Source organism: Protopterus annectens, chromosome 1.part1 (assembly GCF_019279795.1).
Source record: "Protopterus annectens isolate FY-2018-M chromosome 1.part1, PAN1.0, whole genome shotgun sequence".
NCBI classification, from domain to species: domain Eukaryota; kingdom Metazoa; phylum Chordata; order Ceratodontiformes; family Protopteridae; genus Protopterus; species Protopterus annectens.
In genome coordinates this window covers 780,681,449-780,696,698 of record NC_056726.1, presented here as the reverse complement: position 1 = coordinate 780,696,698, position 15,250 = coordinate 780,681,449, and the positions used below count along the sequence as shown (strand labels likewise).

At 41.6% G+C, this 15,250-nt stretch overlaps 1 protein-coding gene across 2 annotated transcripts in view; it reads right to left on the bottom strand.

Moving 5' to 3' along the window:
* Positions 1-15,250, bottom strand: part of NOL6 (nucleolar protein 6) — a 1,772,660-nt gene that overhangs the window by 1,439,178 nt on the left and 318,232 nt on the right. For both annotated transcript variants that reach the window (XM_044078098.1, XM_044078107.1), the window contains exon 8: positions 3,488-3,608. In XM_044078098.1, the coding sequence (XP_043934033.1) occupies positions 3,488-3,608 (121 nt within the window). The remainder of the gene's footprint in view (positions 1-3,487; positions 3,609-15,250) is intronic.

Below are 15,250 nucleotides of genomic sequence, written 5' to 3'. Positions count from 1 at the left end.
TCCGAACCCACGGGTAAGAATGTAGGCGAGATTGGACTACATAACATCTATAATTCAAAGTGGAAAGGGATGATGATGAAACAAAGGGGAAGCTCAAGAAACAAGGAGAAACCGGATTTTGGATGCAGGCCTTTAGGGTGAATAATAATCATACGGAATATTATATCCATAAAGCAGCAGAAAGTATACTAATTAAACCAACACGAGAATGGAAAAAGGAGATTCTGCTGATAGGGATGACTGCAATTAGGGATACAGACAATCAGCAAGAGGGGTCTGGAATTTATCAGAGAAAACTGGCAAAGGAACCAAGGTATTGGGAGAGGGGAAGATGCCAAGAATTTATCTGAACTGCAGGTTAGAGATTGCCTTCCCTATCATGGACTGATATTAGGATATAGGCAAAGAGAAAGAAATAGGGGAGTTCTAAATGAAAGATCAGCACTGGTAGAGTTTTTAATAGAATCTAGAACAGAACCTGCCATCACAAAAGGAATAATTAACAGAATATATAAAATATTGCATGATAACTATAAGAATCAATCAGAGGTGGTTAGAAAGGATTAGGAAGAGAGACTGGACAAGCAATTCACAAAGAAACAATGGCAGGGTATATGTATGTCTCCCAAACATGCAACAAAGCTCTAGAAGCTTTAGGACTTTTGCCTGGAAATGTTTACATAGATATTTTTTATAACCCAAGCAGACTCCAGAGAATTTTTCCTCAGGCAGACAGCAAATGTTGGAAGTGTGAAAGGGAAGAAAGATGTAACTGGCAACATTTTCTGGGAGTGCGGTGAGTTGGCAGATTTTAAGGATTCCTTGCGGAATGCACTGTCAGGTGCTTGGTCTGATGAGGGAGATGTTTTTTCCTGAGATGTGATACAGAATCGGAATTGCCTAAACATGACAAGGCCTTAATGTGTCTAATAATGGTGGCTGCCAAAACAGCAGTTATTAGAAAATGGAAATGAAAATCTAAATCAGCTACACTGGAAGTATTGAATTTAGTAGAAGAGACAAAACAACTGGAATTAAGATCTTTAGAAAAGGATAGGAGCAAACTACACAAAGAAAAAAAAGGAAAAAATGGGAATTGTGGGAACAATACATACAAGGGAGGAATGAGGTTTAAAAGGGGGGCAGGACTTAAACGAGCCATGCAATGTCTGAGTAGGAAAGATTGGGTAGATTATAAGCGATGTATAAGGTTGCAACTGGGAGTGTGTCATTATGGTTTGTGATGTAAAATGCTTGCAACTAGGATTGTGTCTGTGTGGTTTATTCTCATTTATATAAATGTGTGTGTATATGTGTGTGTGTGTGTGTGTATGTATACGTATATATATATATATATATATATATATATATATATATATATATATATATATATATAGGTATACATATATATATAAATGCTGCCAGCCCAGCTAAGTGGAATTTTGTAAATAATTATATGTCACTTGAAAATATTAATACGATTGAATTTTGTAAATAATCATACGTCAACTGTGAATATTAATATGATTCATATGCTTGTCTTACAAATGTAACAGAACTATAAGTTAGGTGTATATTAAACTACTGGTGCAGAAGTGTGTGTGTTGAACTGTATGTTCTGTACTGAGCTTCAAGAATGTAACCACAGTGTATCCTACTGGAAAAGAACAGAGTTAACTTGCAAACTCTATGAAAATAAGTAAATTGTTTTACAATTGTGTTTATCTCTCAGTTTCACTGAAGAGGACAAGCTGTCTACAGCTAGAGGTTTCGTTCTATTGTCTTGAAACAGAAATAATTGCTAGGTTTGGAATGCAAGTTGTTGCTATTGCTCTGTGACTTCCTAGTAGCTGCATATCTGAGACAGAAGTATTTTTCACAAAGAAATGTTAAATTCTGTTGGTATCTGTTAGCCTGGGAACTGAAGGCAGGTGACAAATAGTGACGTCATCCAGCTGACCCAGCAGTAACGTTTTGATATTAATTTGGGAACTCTCAGAGACTGTGCATTTTGTATCTCATCTTAGATCTGAAAACATCCATTCAGCACTTCTCAATCTGTATTTGCCCTGCTCTGTAAGATTTAGGCATAGTATCTTTTAGAGATAGTTAGGAATATAATAAAGATTAGTTTAGATGTTTTCTGTATTTATTTGAGACTGTCTTGCAATGTTGTTTTAAAATATTTCCTGTGAGTCTGAACTCTCTAGTCACTGTGCTGAGTTACTAAGTATTGCCTTGTACTTTTATTATTTATTATTAAATATATTTAAACCTTTTAGTTGTGCCTGGTTTGTTTATAGATATTTAAGCTCTTAGAGCACTTGCATATGCATTTGGTGACACTGTACAGCTCACTCCTAAACAGCCTTGAAAGTATTGGTCACACTTACCATTTGGATAACAGTAACATTACACACCAAGATTTGTCACCCTTTGGGAAGGGCCTTAAAGTAGCTGATAAGGGGTTCTGGTGGCAGTGCTAACTACCTTATGGTCCGGGCAGAAGGGGGCATAGCTAGTATACCTGTGCCAGCCTTTCCCAGGTGTGTGTTTGTGTATAAATCAAATCTCAAAGAGTGTGTGTGTGTGTGTGTGTGTGTGTGTGTGTGTGTGTGTGTGTGTGTGTGTGTGTGTGTGTGTGTGTGTGTGTGTGTGTGTGTGTGTGTCAGTTATTTGGGCAGGGATATGAAGCACTGGCTGGACAGAGAGAGTTCTGGGAGGATTTGAAACCCTGGCTAAGGACTCAACTCTATAGTTGTGCCAGTGGGGAGACTTATTGGGGATCTGGAGAAAGAGGAAGAAACCAGCCCCATACTGATTGTGATCTGTGTGTGATCTTAAGGGAAATTGTATTTTACTGTGTGCGCACTCGTCATCCTCCAAATGAGTATGTCCCTCAATGGTGCTAGTGTTGAGGATTGAGGCTCCTTGATTACTGGGCCAGTGCAGGGGCATCACAATATGTATATCTGTACACACACACATATATATATATATATACATATATATATATATATATATATATATATATATATATATATATATATATATATATACATATATATATATATATATATATATACATACACAGTAAGTGATGGTTTAGTAAAAATGTTTCTTTAAAAAAAAAAACAGGAATTGAATAATTTATGTAATTTTGCTTAAGTTATATGATATATAGTAATACATGTAAACGTATAATGTTTATGTGAATATAGTCTGATTACTTTTATATGAATGTAAATTTGCCTGTATCACAAGTTGATTATTCAATAAAGGTGTTTGGGAAAAAAAGGAATGATTTCTGCTGATTTTATATACATCTTTCAATTGTAAATGGCCAGCTCTGCTGTGTACATATGAGCTGAAACATAGACATGATTTGTGTCCCTGAAATTATTTGTATTACCACCTTTAAAGGAAAAAAAATATAAATGCACCTATTCCTACACAGTGCAAGTGAATAACCTGTGAAAGTACTTACCCAAGAACTGAAGGACATTTCTCAGAATTTGGTAACCGCTCATCATCTTATTGATTTTGTGCTTGGAGACAAGGTATGCAACAAGCATTGAAGCAATGAAGCCACTAAAAGAGCCAAAACCCTTAAGAAAAAAAAAGGAAAAAAAGAAGAAAATTAATTCACACCAAGTGTTTCTGACAAATACACAACTCAGCTATATATTAAGTTCAGCAATTTTAATGGGTAGGTTTTCTAGAAGGCATGAATCTAACAATCAACGTAAACATTAAATAAGTGTCCCAACACCTGCCCCACCCAAAAAGTGACATTTCACTTCTACTCCAGTGCATACTGCCCATGTTCACTTCTACTCCAGTGCATACTGCCCTTTTTTTTTTTTTAAACTCGTACATATGAAAAATACAGTTCAATAACTCATCACAGAAGTTGATATTCAAATACAGTGACCACCACTGCATTAACATTCACTACATATGAGAATTAAAATGCAAGCAGCTAGCTGCCAGTCAAGTTTTGGATGCCCCCATAACAGGGCAGTCGTCTCCCATATTCTAGAAATGCAAGTAGGATGTTGGGTATAAAAATAACAGCTGCCTGTGCCATTTTTATTTTATTTATTATTTTTATTTTACATTTGTTAACCAGGAAAGTCTGACTGGACACAGGTCCCTTTTCAGCGGAGGCCCAGGGAGAAAAGCTTCTCATATATTACAGTACAAGTGAGGATTTCATTACATCTATTACTACAATTCAACATGCAATATTCAGATATTAACATCTTGTTATCAGGACTATATACAAGGACAGAACAGACTCATTTTGGCATGTAGTAGACAAAGTTAAACTTTTCTGGCATGTTTGCATTACAACATGCAATAATCAGATTTTAACATCTTGTTCTCAGGACAATATACAAGTAAGTTACAGACTCATTTCAGCATGTACAGGACAGACTAACATTTCTGGTAGTCGGTTTATATGCAGTACATTGTAAGATTGAGAGTAGTACAGTATATGCTTTCCATGGCAAGAGTTCTTGAAAGTGATCCTTAATATGGAAAGACGGGCACACTTCTAATAAGCACAATGTGTTGCCACAGACAGCGTAGGTATAGTTTTGTCAATGCAGTAAGACAGATTACCTACATAAAAAGGAAAATGGGAAGAAAGGTAGGTAGGAGTCCATACTAAAGAAGTGATCTCTACATTCAAACACCTACTGCTACAGTTGTCACTGCTGCAATTCTCTTCCTCCTCAAGGCCCCCCCCCTTTTCTACATGAAGTCAGGGTGTTATGTCAACTGTCACTACCTCTCTCAATTCAACTGCCACTCTCCCACCTACTTAAATAGTCATATTTGAGTGTCACAGGTCTTCTCTCGTACCATCCGTCAAATCTCTGCTGGACATCCTCATTTCCTATCAACTTCCTGTCTCTCTCAAATCTGCTACACCAGATCATCTGCTTTCCTGCACATGTGCCAAACCAATGTAATATGTTCTCTTTGACCTCTTTTGAAATTGGACCTAATTTGGCTTTTGCACTGGCATCATCATTTCTCTGTCTGCCCCACAGTGTACATCCTACCATCCATTTCAGGCACCTCATCTCCATCACCTCTAGCTTACTCAACTGCTCTGCCCTTACCGCTCCAGATTTCTGTAACAAACGGTAGTTCTAATCACACATTATTTTGTACACCTTATTTTTCATATTCCTTGACATTCTTATGTCCCTAATACTCTGGCCAGTTGGCTGCAGCCCCTCTGATTCCAGCTTTGATCTCTTAATTCTGGATTCCTTCCTCAACTTTTTCTCCACTACCTTTCGCAATGTAAACATCAGTATGGTTGTGCTGCATTTTGGTCAGAAATCCAAACAGCTCATCTCCCACCTTACTTTCTTCTGCTTTGTGTATTTGTTAGTCAACCTTCTCTGACACTTCATGCAGTGTGACAGGAGTTTGCTACCTTTACACTGTCTAGAGTTGTGAATGACCCCTTTGTTCCTGTGCTTATTCTCCAGTTATCCGGGATATGCCTCTCTCGCTCATGTTATGTACGTGAGTGAGTGTGTGTGTGTGTGTGTGTGTGTGTGTGTGTGTGTGTGTGTGTGTGTGTGTGGATAGATTTTACGTACACACACAAATACCGTTACGAATACCCTCAGAAGCCATTTCTCCCATAATTCACTCAACAACTTGATCACATCTGCAGTGACCTCATCTCAGCCTGCTGCTTTGCCTGATTTCATTCCCCTTAGTGCTGTAATTACTTCTTCTAGTACTGGCTCTTCTTAGTCATTCCTCAAAGGCTATATATGGTGGGCTCTTCTTACTCATTCTTTATCGACAATATATGGTGGGCTCTTCTTACTCATTCTTTATCGACAATATATGGTGGGCTCTTCTTACTCATTCTTCATCGACAATATATGGTGGGCTCTTCTTACTCATTCCTCACAGGCTGTATATGGACAGTACAGCTTCTGAGGGTTTTCTTCATTCAGAAGGTACTGGAAGTACTCCTTTCATTTGCCTTTGATATCCTGTGGACTGGTGAGCAGGATGTTGTTGGCATCCCTTACAAATGGTGACTGATGGACTATCTTCATCTGTCTTTGTTTTGCAACCTGACAAAGTTTCTTTCTGACATCTTCTGTGTCACTTTCCAGCAGCTGGAAGAATGCCTCTGTTGTCTTGATCTTTGCTAATGTGACTGCTGCTGACTAGCAGTTTGGGTATCTGGCAAAGCTGGTGAGGGGAAAAGAAGGTTTGGTAAGAGTTTTCCTGCTCCTCTCTCTTCACGTGTTGCCAATATACATGCTCAGTGCAAGAATCTTTGCTAGAGTCCAATAATTGAACTGAAGGTGCTACCAAGATGGGAGCACGTTGTATCAGTGCAACTCACATACACGCATAGGTGCACCTCATAAGTACCCGCTACACATCTGCCCTTAGATGCCAAGTTAAAAAAAAATTCTCGGCCTAACAGTTAAATGTTTTTATGTATCAACACTTACCCAGGCAACAAATGTTCAAACAGGCACTCACCTGGAGGGAGTGAACAGATCTACAGCTCAAGAAATCCAAGCAAGCAAAGGACAAGCACGGCATAAAACCAAATGATTTATTTAGTAAAAAACATGTAAGCATTTTCGTGTATACTCCTACACTTCATTAGACAGCTTGCCTGCTTGGATTTCTTGCATTATATTTTTGGAGCCTGGTCTGGACTTTATCTGGTGCAGTGGTTTTGTTTTTACCTGTAGATCTACAGATCAGCCAGAGCTAAGACATGATGATCAGCTAACAGACAGGTGACAAAATGCCAGAAAAAAAAAGCAGTCTCTCAACTGCTTTGGGTTGGCAGATTCTTGAGAATACTGCACCAGTGACGGCAGCTCTGGGGTACTGCGTCTTTACTTGTCCTTGCAATGGTTTTCCAGTACAACCATAGCAGTAACAACTGCACTCTACTAATTACATGAAAATAACTTGTTTTGGCACTGATATGCCCTCTCTCTCTCTAACTTAAACGGTAAAAACGGTAAGATGTTTTGTACTCTGGTTCTGGCTAAACATTGACTGAGCTACGTACACACATCCCATAATGAGCAATTGCAGCAACTTCATTCCCTTGTTCTGTGATTTTGGAAAGAAAATGTGTAGCAGGGTTGCCTAGTTCAATGTTAGTTCAGAAATCACTTTAGACTTGAAGGAGGGGCCGGACATTTAACACACTTTAACATTAACATTTAACAGAGGTATGGCAGAAAGCATCCAGACGAACAACCGCATAGTATGGTATGGAAGCTGCTCTACTTCTGAATGCAAATCCCTCCAGAGAGTGGTGAAGACAGCAGAGAGGACCATTAAGACCACCTTACCACCTATCCATGACTTCTACTTATCCAGATGTCTCAGCAGGGCCGAAGGAATAATTAAAGACTGCACTCACCCTGCTTACAGAGTATTCCTGCATCTATCATCTGGAAAGTGCTTCTGAAGCATATACTGCAGAACTACGAGATTCAGGAACAGCTTCTTCCCTAATGTCATCAGGCTGTTTGAAGTCTAGTAACCCCTGCACTGCATAATGTCAAAATGGGTCAGTAGAAACTGTCTCAAATTGTGCATTAACCAGGTTACCAGTCTCATCTAATACTTAGTGCAATATTCGGCATGACTGTAACTTATAGGTCATCTAGTGCAGCAGCAGCAATGCACTAAAATCTCTTTTCATTGCAATACATGTTGCAAATTCATAAATTAACCATAGTGCAAATACTCAAATATCCACAGTGAAATACTCAAATGTCTCTTTCTGTGCAAGGATCAATGCAATGTCTTAACCAAGTACCTATGCAATACTAAAATCTCATGCAAGTGTTCCGTTTGAAAAATGTTAAAATGTGTATGTGCAATATTAGTCTGTCTACCAGCACCTGCAGGGCTGCATGGATCAGGCAATCCCAAGCTAAACAAAGACTCTTTGTACCAAAGGCAAGCGTCCAGTCTGGTGGACCCCAGCCATAAACAAACTCTACAACAAAAGGAGAAAGCTACTACAAGATAGAGCAAAATCCTTAAAAGGTAAGACACCGCTGATCACCATAAGTAAAAAGCTAAGAGCTCTCATAAAATCATCCAAAGCTAATTTTGAGAAAGAAATAGCCAAGGACTCTAAAGACAACCATAAGGCATTCTTTAGCTATGTCAGAAACCTAGGAGGAAACTCCCAGATATGCTCAGAATTAGTTCAAAATGATGTGAAGATTACTGATCCTACAGACATTGCCAACATACTGGCTGACAGGTTCAGTGCAAACTCCCCCCCCCCTCCCTGCCTAAAGGAGAGATATCTATACCAAATGATTGTAGCCCCCCAAACAACGCTCAGGTGAGAACTGCTCTCTCCAAGGCAAAGAACACAGCATCCATGGGACCTGATGGTATCCCCGGCTGTGTGCTCCATGAACTCAACGAGGAATTAAGCCCACAGTTAGGACAGCTGTTTAATCTTAGTCTCACCTCCGGATACGTACCCAGGGAGTGGCGCACAGTGACTGTGGTCCCACTCCACAAAGGCGGTGCCTCCACCGACCCTGGAAATTACCGTCCCATTAGCTTGACAAGCCTTATCTGCAAAGCCATGGAGAGGATCATAACGGATCTCATAAATAAAGACATAGGGAATTTGCAGACTTTGGCTCCAACCCAGTTTGGCTTTGTCAAAGGCAGATCGTGCCTTTTAAACTTGGTTGACTTTTTCGAAACAGTCACCAAGGCCATTGACGAGGGAAAGGCAGTCCATACAGCCTACCTAGACCTGGCGAAGGCTTTCGACAATACCCCACTCAGGTATCATTGAAAAACTCATCAACTTAAATGTAAACCCATACATTACAAGATGGGTTGCAAACTGGCTGAGTGACAGAACCCACAGGGTCAGAGTTGCTGGCTCAAAGCCTGTCACAAGTGGTGTCCCACAGGGCTCAGTCCTGGGCCCACTCTTGTTTGGCATCTACTTTTCTGAAGTACAAGCAAACACAGGAGGGTTATGGCTGACAAAGTTTGCAGATGACTGCAAACTGGGCACCGTAGTTGAAAACACATCCGACACAGATATCCTTCAGAAGGGTCTCACAGAAACGGATAACTGGTGCCAGAGCCATGGCCTCAAGTTAAATGCCAAGAAATGCATAGTCATACCCTTCGGGAAAAATAAGGTTACCCCTAGCTACCATATAGGTGGCAATCCCCTGAACACAGAAGTTATTAGGGACCTGGGAACCCAGGTTGACAGTAGCCTTTCATTAGACACTCATATTGCTAAAGTAGTTAGGAAGACCTTCTACATTGCCCACCTTATCATGAAGGGATTCACATCTAGATCAAGGGAAGTCATAGTCTCCCTATACTCATCACTCATCAGACCAATGATCGAGTACAATGCCCCATTGCGAATGTATCTGACCCGACACTTGCAGCAGCTGGAGAGGCCACAAAAGTTCCTCACCAAAAGGATAAAGGGTCTCAAAAATCTGTCTTATGCTGCCCGACTGAAAGAACTCCAGTTATATTCAGTTGCGTGCGGCTTGCTCAGAGGTGACCTATGCCTGACATACAAGGCCATGTCAAACCCAGATTTCATGAACATGCTTCATCTCAAAAAATCTAGATCCCTCAGAGCCACAAGGGCGGGAGACTTAAACCTCGACACGGTTATTAATAGGACGTGCTGGAGGGATAGATTCATCACCCAAAGACTCCCTATGCTGTGGAACAAAATCCCAGTTTATGTGAGGCAGAGCACCTCGCTGGCCTTGTTCAAGAGGAATCTTGACCAATGGATGGGAGATCGCAGATACACCCCAGGGTTTACCTCAGTGCCACTGCTCGACAGAGGCACAGCTAAATAATGGGCATAGTTTCTCCAAACTAAAGGGGTGGCGTAAGCCACAAAACTATGGGCTAGGCTTATAAATGCCCTCGGGCAGATAGCCTAGTATGAACCTATGAACCTATGCATGTCCGTGATGTAATAGCTGGGTGTTATATGTGTAAATGTCTGTGAAAATAGTCTATGTGTTGTCTGCACACTGAGTCCGAAGACATGGAATTTCATTCAGTTTTGCACTTGTGTGATTTCTGAAAGACAATAAAGTTTACTTTGACACCATCCTGCTGGCTCAATTAACACAAAGGCTTACAGTTTAAAGATACTCTGTGCAGAAGAGATTGCCACAAAAAGGTTTTCCAAGGCAAACATTTTTGGATGCCATTATTTGCTGGCTTGAAAGTGGTAGGGTTAGCTTTTCAACAACAAAGCTCCAGTCCTAAGAAGAAGAGAGTGTGGTTTTCTGTGGAGCAGCCTAGTGCCAAACAGGGTGCCAAAATTAAACATGCTGAAATGTTTGAGAAGTGCACTTTTCAAAGGGATAGGCCAATGCTGCTCTAAATAAGGACCTGCTGTACTGCAGCTTCCCGTGGGGAAGATCTAGGAGGATTCATAGCAGGAAGTCCTTTTTGCTTGCACATACCATGCAAACCAGCCAGCAACTCGAGTGGAAAATGATCCCAATAAGGACTTCTGGACCTATCCTCCAGGAAATCTTTTTGAGGCTGCTGTTTTCTGGGATGCCTAGATGTTATGTTGACAATGTGAAGAACAAAGAGGATAAAAAGTTTCCCTTTTTGCAACTGCAACAAAAGGAAGGAGAAGGAATGTACGTGCCAGATGTCATTAGTATGAAGTTTGCTTATTTTTCCCTTCCTTTTACCAAGACTTAGGGTAGTTCAAGAGTTCAAGATTTATTTTCCATTTCAAGGCGAAGGTATTCAATGCACATGCTTGTCTGCAGAAATATCTTGAACAAAACTACATGGTCTTATAACTAAGCAAAAACATCTATCCTGGTCAGCCCGTGTCAAGTAAGACAAAGGATCCATTCTGCTGCTGGATCCATTCTGCATTTGTACGGCGTGGCGGAGGATTTGCTGAGATGGTCTGTTGAAGCATTCTGCCCTGGAGAGATGTAGATTGCCTGTATGTGCAGGTTCTTCTGCAATGATGAATTCCAGGCAACCACAGCTTATCTGTGCAGATGGAAAGGACACACTCCCCTGTGTAGTTTATAGGTCCAGGATATTTCTGTTTAAGTAGTCTGCCAGTGAATCCTGTTTGCCTGGCAGGAACTGAGCTTGCAGATGCACTTGGTTGCTCAAGGCTGTGTTCCACAGGGCCATGGCTAACCTGCAGAGTGGGTAAGAATTTGTCCCCCCCCGCTTGCTTATTTACCACATAACTGTGGTGTTGTCCGTTTTTATCAGTAGCTGTCCTGGAAGGATTAGGTATTTGAAGGCTGTCAGAGAATACTGTACAATTAACATCTCTTTTTGATTGATGTGCATGAGAATTTGTCCTGGGCTCCACTTTCCCTCAATGTATTTGCCTGCCATGTGAGCCTCCCATGCATAATCTGATGTGTCCGTAGTCACAATTTGGACGGTGAGGGGTTGAGTGAAAGGCAGTCCGTTGTTGTGGTTGCATGCTTCTGCCCACCAGAGGAACTCTGCCCTTAGACAAGGAATGATCGGAATGACTGTTTCCAGGTCCTGAAAATGTTGGCACCAAAGACTAAGTACCACTGAAGTTTCCTCATATGCAATCTAGCATATGGAATTAGCAGAATGCATAAGGCCATGAACCCTAGGGCTTGCAGTATTTTCCTTGCAGATAGCTGGGTTTTGGTGGCCATTGTTTGAAGTAGTTGTTCAAATATATCTGTTTTACTGGAGTGAGAAAGGTCATCTGGAAGTTGTGTTCAACCTTGCTCCCAGGAATACAATTTTTTGACAGGGCACCAGTTGTGATTTCTTTTCATTGATGGTGTACCCCAATGAAGATAGGAGTCTTTTTACATATGCCAGGTGCTGAAGTAGTAATTTCTGACTGTCCGCCTGAATCAGGCAATCATCCAAGTATGGGAAAATTTGGAGATTTCTCTGTCCGCAGTATAAAATGGATGGAGCCAGACAATTTGTGAATACTCTGGGCGCAGTAGATGAGCCAAAGGGAAGTGCAGAGAACTGATAGTGCATAGAGCCTGCCCTGAAGCGGAGATAATTCCTGCAAGACTCCCTTATGGGGATGTGCAGATAGGCTTCTTCTAAGTCTAGGGTGACTAGCCAGGCATCCTTGACTAGCATAGGGGGAAGCTGTTGCAGGGTTAGCATTTTGAACTTTGGGACCACCAGAAAGGTGTTGAGAATTGATAGATCCAGCATTGGACACCAAGAGCCCTCTTTTCTGGGCACCAGGAACAGTCTGGAGTAGAAACCCTGTCAACTTTGTTCTACTGGGACAGGTTGAATGGCCCTTACATTGAGCAGGGAATGTACTTGCTTTTGAGCCTCTGCCCACTGATTTGGAGGGCGGTTTGGAAATCCACTTGGGGTTGGGCAGGGAATGAAAGTAGAATCTGTACCCCTGGGATACAATGTTTAGAACCCATCAGTCCTGAGTAATGGACATCCAGTTTTTGGCATGAAGGGAAAGTTTTCCTCCTAGGGGTGCAAGTAGATGGGCAGGGCTGGGAAGGATTACTGACAAGTCATTGTGAACTTTTACCATAAAGGGGTGGCTTGCCACTCCCTGTTTTTGAGGTGGGAACACTCCGTTGTTTAGATCTCTGCATACCCTGAGACTGGAGTCGTGGTGGTCTGGTTCCCCTGGGTTTGGACTGAGAAGGCCTGGAAGGGGCTGGAAAGGACCAGCTTTTTGTAGGCCAATGCCTACTGAAACTAGGTGGCTGCACTTATAAGAATTCAGTTTGCATAGATTTATCTTTTTCTTCAATCTTTAAGAACCTCTTCTGCTTTGGTGCCAAACAGATGGTCCTGAGGTAAAGGAGCGTCTACAAATTTTGATTGGACATGGTCTGGCAAGGTTTGTTCCTTCAGCCATGCATGCTTTCTCAGTACAGATCCAGTGACTGTAGTCCTGCAAGATGCTTCTAGGGCATCAAAGCCGCACTGCAAAGTATGCTTACTAACGTAGTTTGCAGAATGCATTAACTCTTGTAAATCTTTATTTTCTGCACAATCTGGAAGTAACAATTTTTTGTTTAATTAGTTCCATAATATGTTGCTGGTACTTCAACATGTGAAACTGGCAATTCAAAGCCCTGATGGCCAGAGTTGCAGAGGTATATACCTTCTTACCCCATATGTCAAAGCTCTGGAATCCCTGTCTGAAGGAGTAGGGTTTTTGGCTGTAGTAGCCTTAATACCTTCAAACCCCTGGGAAATGGTCTCTGGATCCACAGTAAGATTCTTAAAGAGAAATTTGTGAGCATCAGGTACTCTGTAGTACCTGTTAGGTTTTCTAGGGGCCGGTGGTAAAGTGTCTGGAGTAAGACTGGATTCCATGAAGACACAGGACAGGGGGTGTAGCTAGGGGCCTGTGCTGTGGCAACTCTAAAAATTCTCTCTTTTTGGACTGAGGATAATCCTGGCATTCCCAGCGGAAATGCTCTCAAAGTATGCAAGGTTTCACCAAAAGAAAAATCCTCTGGAGGGGAGGCAGAGAGAATGGATTCCTCTGCATCTGAATCCTCAAAGGTAGATAAGGGTATGTCCTGGTAATCAGAAGGGTCAGAGTCATCGGACTCATGGTCTGTAGAATCAGAAAGAAACTCAATTCTTGGTCTCTTAGCAGGGGAAGGCTGGCTTTCCCTAATTAGGGTGATAAGGTCTTCAGCCATTCTAAGCATTTGTTTCTGAGGCATGGGAGCTTGAGCATGCACTTTGGTCATCGGTTTTCTTGGCGTAGTGCATACTCTGGGCCTGGAAAACTTGGTCGTTTTAGCTAAAAATGAAGTTGTCGGTTTAATGCGAATATCGGTAGGTCGGAATACACCCTCAGAAGCCAATGCCTGCACAGCGGCTCCGGACATATCCAAGTTAGAGACATCTGCAGGTTCCATAGTCAAAGCATCTCACAGCATACCGGACTCTGAATGGGTCTCAGCAGAGGCCTGCAAATCTGTAGAAGCGGATATTATGGGCTGCAAAGGCGCCTCACTGAGAACTGGTGGACTGGCAACTAGCTTAACGGAAGCGTCGCCAGCAGTTTTTGACCTATGCGGTCTGACTCTGTCTTTACCTTTGAGCTTTTTTGGAAGATTGGTAGTCGGATGGCTTACAGAAGCCATTTCGGAATATGGAGAACGACAGCGAAAGAATTTAGCTACAAAAATAGCCCAACGACGAATGGTTCGGGCATTAAACAAGGCACAAAACCGGCAGGGACGTCATGGCCTGGGCCTAAACAGGTGACGCAGTAAGAAATAAAGTCTCTGTGAGGTATTTGCTTTCCACAGGCAAGACAATTGTAAACTTTTTCTGACATCGGTTAGAGCAAGAAAAAAGAATCCCCAATGGGGTACTTAAGCTTTAGAAGACTTCAGGTTTGAAACTCAAAAAACAAAAATTTCAGCTAGTGGCCAACCAGCACTTGTGAACTGCTTCTGCTTCGAGCTCCTTCTTAGCAAGAAAGACTGATGTAATGGCATCGGCTGCCTGTTTTATACCCCTGACGGCCTGACGTAATGGAAGAAGCGACAGCATCCGATGCAGAAATCCCAAGACTCTGATAATAGGACTGACTGAGGGCTACCTGCAAGCAGATAACCCAAGTCTGATGACTGCAGAAGTGAAACACGAAGAACATCTGCTTTGTGTGTTAAAAACAGGACACTTAAAAGCAGACTGCATAATCTGAAAAGCTAGAATGCAATGACAAGCTTAATCAAAACAAGCTAAGAATGTCAAGGAAGAAGCAGATGTCATTTCAGACACTAAATATGCATTTGAGTCCAAATGTGGCACCTCATCTGTCCAAGCATGATGTGTTTACTCAGGAGGTACAAGTCACATGACCAATGACAGAAATTTCTTGGCCCAATTGATCAAAGCAAAACAGAAAATCACCACAGCTAATGGGTATATCTTAGAAATTGTTGAAAGGCTAAGAGGCATCGGGGAGGATATAGTCAGAAGGAATCGGAGACTGTTTTATTTAGTCCTATCTCTCAGAATATCACCACAAAGATACAACTGAGAAATGTTCTGTATGTGCCCAATCTTGAAAGTAACTTACGGTCAGTGAAAAAGCTTACAAACCAAGGCAATGTAGTCACTTTCAAAGGTGACAGCTGTGTCAACACAAAAGGAGAGTCCAAAATCACAGATGAAC